The 6000-nt window shown below is 47.5% G+C and overlaps 1 protein-coding gene across 5 annotated transcripts in view; it reads left to right on the plus strand.

The window, feature by feature from the left end:
* The window catches only part of USP35 (ubiquitin specific peptidase 35), a 49435-nt gene extending 46669 nt beyond the window's left edge, over nt 1–2766 (plus strand). For all 5 annotated transcript variants that reach the window (XM_079973479.1, XM_079973478.1, XM_079973482.1 and 2 more), the window contains one exon: nt 1379–2766. In XM_079973479.1, coding sequence (XP_079829605.1) covers nt 1379–1543 — 165 coding nt within the window. In that variant the 3' untranslated portion in view covers nt 1544–2766. The remainder of the gene's footprint in view (nt 1–1378) is intronic.
* Nucleotides 2767–6000: the final 3234 nt, after the last annotated feature.

A 6000-nucleotide genomic window follows, 5' to 3' on the forward strand; every position in this document is an offset into this window, starting at 1 on the left:
GAGGGACTCCACTCCAAATTTGTGCAACGTTCATTCCTTGGCCTTTTCTTTTCCTGAAGATATCCCTCAAGGCAGTGGAGGTTTAGGATCAGAGTTGTCCTTCTCCAAGATGGGCTACCTTCCCAGGTTGATGAGCCCCATTTGTCTGGTGGCGGTAGTGGATGACTTGGGGTGGTTGAAACCCTGGACGGAAGCACTGTGTGAGTGTCTGGAGGCGTTTGGAGGATGGATGGCGGCTAACAGATTGAGGTTGAATCCTGACAAGACAGAAGTACTGTTTTTGGGGGACAGGGGGCGGGCGGGTGTGGAGGACTCCCTGGTCCTGAATGGGGTAACTGTGCCCCTGAAGGACCAGGTGCGCGGCCAGGGAGTCATTTTGGACTCACAGCTGTCCATGGAGGCGCAGGTCAATTGTGTGTCCAGGGCAGCTGTTTACCAGCTCCATCTGGTACTCAGGTTGAGACCCTACCTGCCCGTGGACTGTCTCGCCAGAGTGGTGCATGCTCTGGTTATCTCCCGCTTGGACTACTGCAATGCGCTCTATGTGGGGCTACCTTTGAAGGTGACCCGGAAACTACAACTAATTCAGAATGTGGCAGCTAGACTGGTGACTGGGAGCGGCCGCCGAGACCACATAACACCGGTCTTGAAAGACCTACCTTGGCTCCCAGTACGTTTCCGAGCACAATTCAAAGTGTTGGTGCTGACCTTGAAAGCCCTAAATGGCCTCAGTCCAGTATTCCTGAAGGAGAGTCTCCTCCCCCATCGTTCTACCCAGACACTGAGGTCCAGTGCCGAGGGCCTTCTGGTGGTTCCCTCATTGTGAGAAGCCAAGTTACAGGGAACCAGGCAGAGGGCCTTCTCGGTAGTGGCGCCCGCCCTGTGGAACGCCCTCCCACCAGATGTCAAAGTGAACAACAACTACCAGACTTTTAGAAGACATCTGAAGGCAGCCCTGTTTAGGGACGCTTTTAATGTTTGATGTAGTATGGTATTTTAATATTTTGTGGCTGGGGAAGCCCAGCCAGATGGGCGAGGTATGAATAAATTATTATTATTATTATTATTATTATTATTATTATTATTATTATCATCATCATCATCATCATCATCATCATCATCACTCCATACTGCATTGTTTTGTTACAGGGTCCCACTTGTTAGCTGAGAGTCAAGGAGGTTGGTGGTCTCCAGATATTGGTGGCTTCCACCAACTCACCTCAGTCCCAGTCAACATGGTGGCCCAAAGTTCAGGGATGATGCACCATCTTGAGGGTACCATGTTGGCTAACCTTGAGGGGGTTATTTGTTGTTGTTTATTTAACAGATTTGAGGTGTATACCATGTCTGAGCTTTGTTTTGTTTTCCCGTGCCACAGGAGCAAGAAAAGGAAGCCCGAAGTAGAAGTGCCTACATCTCGGCCTTGCCCAAGTCCCCTCTGTGGTGGAAAGACTTTGATGGGGACGATGATGATAGTTCTTCGGGGGGTTGTGGGCATGACCCCGGTGGAGGGTCAAGCTCTTTCCATGGACTCGTCTTCTAGCCATTGTTGACCCGACACAAAATGGCCGACACTGTCACCACCAAGCAAGGCTCCACTGTGCTCAATGATCCTTTGGCCTTTTTAATCTTCTTAGCAACAGGAGAGCTGGGCCCACCGTGGCCGAGACAGAGCACCACAACCGTTTGAACGGCCTGGCCCTACCGCTCCATGGAATTCTGGGAAATGTAGTTCTCTGATGGGTGCTGAGGAGGGAATTCTCCGCTCCCTCATGGAACTACACTTCCTAGGACCGTCAGGAAGACTGAATTCAAAGTGTCCTGAGGTACTCCACCTATATCTTCTCCCCGTGCGAAAAGGTGGAAAATCCTTTTGCAAAACTCCTCGAGAGGGGCGTCTTTTCAGGGAGGACAGTGCAGCAACCTGGACTCGAAGGCATTTCTGCTGCCCTGTGATACATTTTCAAAGCAGAGTGGCGGCAGGTTCTGAACCCCTGTTCTGTTTTGAGTCCTTGTTGGCCATGGATATTTTGAGTGGAACTGAAAGAGAAGTAGTAGCTTTGGGGGAGGGATAGAACAATATGGCGGCTTAGAATAATTCAGGCCACAGGGCAACACCATTGTTGATCAGCACTGGCCTTGGGTTTATCCGTGTGCTGCTAGGTTGAAGATTAAAATGGTGCACATGCCCTCTCTCATACTAGATCTTGAAACTCCTGGATGTGCTACTCCCCTTCTCAAGTATCCAACCTCAGCCTGTGGTATGTTAGGTAGCAGGTCTTACCTGCGCTCTATCACAGAGCTCAGGTGAGTCATGCCCCCTGGCTGCCATCACAGAAGAAGCACTCTCTCCTCGTTGACCTAGACAGCCACCTAGGGAAGAATCATGTTTAGAAAGGCTGGTCCTCTTGACATGAATCTTTCCTTTGCCGATTTCCCCCGTTTCTTATTCTAGGAATCGCAATGTCTGGGAATATAGTCCTGGCTGAGACTTGTCTCCTAGCGCCTCCACTCCAAATCAGTATGTTTAAGACTGTGGTTCATGTGGTGCCTCTGCAGTATATGAAGGCAGAGGTTGCAATCGGATTATTTAGCTGATTTTTAAAAAATGCACACCCATGGCTGTCACTCAGAATTTTTTTTGCTCTGGGAAATCGCTGCTCTCGGGCTCAATTCATTGGTTGTCCAAATCCAGAGTTACCGATGGGCTAATATTTTAAACTTCTGTATAATGGAATACACAAATACATACACATGCAAAAACCACCTCATTTTCTTTCTATTTTGCGCCTTGATGAGAGCAGGAACTCAGCGGAAATTTCGTTCTTTCTTCTCAGCTCTGCAGAAATTGAAATTCTTAATGGCAGCCGGACAGTGGAAGTTTCCGTAGGGGCAAGAAAGCAGCTCTTAACTTTGAATCCCTCTCTCAGTGCTTTCTCTACACCTTTGGAGAGATCTGGTGTTTTCCTATGGTCTTTGGCACACCTTCCCAGGGGGTGTAGGACTTACTGCCCATCTTTCACTTAAAAACACGAGCTAGGACAGATTATGAATGGTCGCATCCACACCAATCTGCTTGTTGTAATGGCCATGACTTACCCCCAAAGAATCATTGGAATGGTACTTTCTCAAGGTTGCTGAGAGATGTTATCAGGACCTTTGGAAAGCTAGTTTCCAAGATTCTTTAGAAGAAACCACGAGTGTCAAAGTGGTTTAAAAGCAATTTCAGTGCATGGTTTGGCTGTGTCCATTCCTACTTGCGTAGTATAGCACCTGTCTCTCTGTTGGCATCCATCTGTATCAGGAGACAATGGAGGAGTGCGCCTTTGGGCGTGAAGTCAAAGCTTTGGAGAGTTTCAGGCCTGCAGTGGCTGCAGAGACCGATACAGGTGGGACATGTTTCGTTGCAGCTGGGGCAGATGAAGGCGTCCAGTTGTGCTGCTGCCGATCCACCATAGCGTTTATTCTCTCTGCTCTCCTCCCAGTGGTCATTCTTCCTGTGGTCATTGCTATGGATACTCAACCTGTCTGTCTCCAGGCACTGTGGTCGCCTGCAAGGGATTTAGCGCTCTTCTGAACACTTAAAATGCACCGGCGAGTACTTTAATTAGCATTATAAATAGCAACTCCCTCGACAGCCTGCTCTCCTAATTGTGCTAGTTAATAACAGAGAGACAGAGAGAGACACGTTTTTTTGCTTTTAGGCACAGGTCACATTTATTTAACAGCAAAAATAAGAAGTTGCTTTTCTTTAAAAAAAGTATTATCTAGGTTAAGCGCAAGATCAGTTTTACAGGATAAGTGTGTCAAAAGTGTCTTTTTTTATAAACAACAACAACAAAAAACCCCTCACAAAGAATAAATTAATAATTTAAGGGATTAGCAATCCACAGCGACTAGAAAAATTAATAGCCAGCTCAAATGGCAACACCACAAGACAAACACGCTGTACACATTTTTTAAAAGAGACTATTTTTTTGTCCTCCTAAAAAACCCCCCCAAAGTATTCTTATGAAATAAAACATTTCTTACCCCCTTCACCAAAAACAGCCATTCATTTTAGGACATTCATAGCAAAGTAACTAAAGCACAACATTCCTTTTATTAAATGCCCTTAAAGGCTCCTCATCGAGTTGATTTTGGGGACACATTATAAATACCCTAAATTGGATGTGGCAAGCTTTTGGCCCTTCCAGATGTTGCTTTGCTACCGCCTCATGATGTCTGGCCATTCTTGCAGTCTCAACATCTGGAGGGCCAGATGTTCTCTGCACCTGGTGAAAATGTTTGCATTAACAGTCAAATGTTTCCATTATGTAGACTCAGCAACAGGGGACCTGAGACTCTCAAGATGTTCCTGGACTACAAATCCCATCATCCTGAGCTTGGGCTATGGTAGCTGGGGCTGGTGGGAGCTGGAGTCCACTAACATCTGCAGGGCCCCAGGCTCCCCACTGCTGATGTAGATCCTTGGTTTCTTGAACCTTGGTTTCCGAAAAGCCGTATCTGATGTCTATCCATAGAATTACCAAGTCCATCTGTAAATAGCCCTTTATCCAAATGCCACCAGGCTATGTGAATGCTTTAGGCCAGGGGTAGGCAACCTAAGGCCCGGGGGCCAGATCCAGCCCAATCGCCTTCTAAATCCGGCCCACGGACAGTCTGGGAATCAGCGTGTTTTTTACATGAGTAGAAAGTGTCCTTTTATTTAAAATTCACCTCTGGGTTATTTGTGGGGCCTGCCTGGTATTTTTACATGAGTAGAATGTGTGCTTTTATTTAAAATGCATCTCTGGGTTATTTGTGGGGCATAAGAATTCGTTCATTATTATTTTTTCAAAATATAGTCCGGCCCCCCACAAGGTCTGAGGGACAGTGGACCGGCCCACGGCTGAAAAAGCTTGCTGACCCTGCTTTAGGCATCTAACAAGGCCTTTTGGTTTTGCAGCAATACCCAAAGCCATCAACCTTAGGTCTTATCTTCTTTCACAAATCAGAAACCTGCAATTTGCGTTATTTTACTGCACAGACTCCCATCAGCCCCGGGCAGCATAATCAATAGCCAGGGTTGATGGGAGTACTACTCAAACAACAGCTGCATAGCTACAGGTCCCCCATTTCTATGCTATATGGTACAGTTGGGGGGCTCTACAACTGAAGACTTGTAGAGCTCCTCTTCCTGTTGGTAATTTTGGAATACAAAACCCATGATGCAGTGGTGTCAGATGAGCAGCGTGGAATTTTCCAAGCAGATGATCAGAATGCTTTCATGGGGAGGGGATAAGGAATGAGGCCACTCCAATCGGATGCTTTAGATACACAAAATTGCCCCTCATTGAGGTAATGTGTGTGTTAAGAACTGATAGCCCACACACTCTCAAGCTTTTTGGGGTGTGTGTGTGTGCGCGCACGCACTACTGGCAAACTGGTGTCGTGATCCTTCTGTAGTAGTGTCTCCCATGTGCACCAACCCATCATTTTAATTACCCACCCTGCCATTGTGGGGAATTTTAAAGCACAACTTACTGCAGCTGTGTGCCCCAGTGGCTAGGCATGCACACACCCACCCGGGAAAGGTGGGTAGGAGAAGAAGAGTCTCCCGCTTTATCACTACCCGAAGGAGTCTCAAAGCGGCTAACATTCTCCTTTCCCTTCCTGCCCCACAACAAACACTCTGCAAGGTGAGGCTGAGAGACTTCAAAGAAGTGTGACTAGCCCAAGGTCACCCAGCAGCTGCATGTGGAGGAGCAGGGAAGCGAACCCGGTTCACCAGATTATGAGTCTACCGCTCTTAACCACTACACCACACTGGCCCCAGCCCAGAACAGGCATGAAGTCTGGCGGTCTTGAGCATGCTGGGTGTCGATACCAGGCCATGCTGGCTTTGCCTGGTCGGGACACCCCCCCCCTTCCGATCTTACCTGTTTATTATGCATTCACACCACTAGGAACTGCTAGGGTGGCACCCCTCAAAATGCAAACTTTTGGTAAAATACCCAA

The sequence above is a fragment of the Podarcis cretensis genome (genome assembly GCF_951804945.1).
Source record: "Podarcis cretensis genome assembly, chromosome: 4".
Classification (NCBI taxonomy): Eukaryota; Metazoa; Chordata; class Lepidosauria; order Squamata; family Lacertidae; genus Podarcis; species Podarcis cretensis.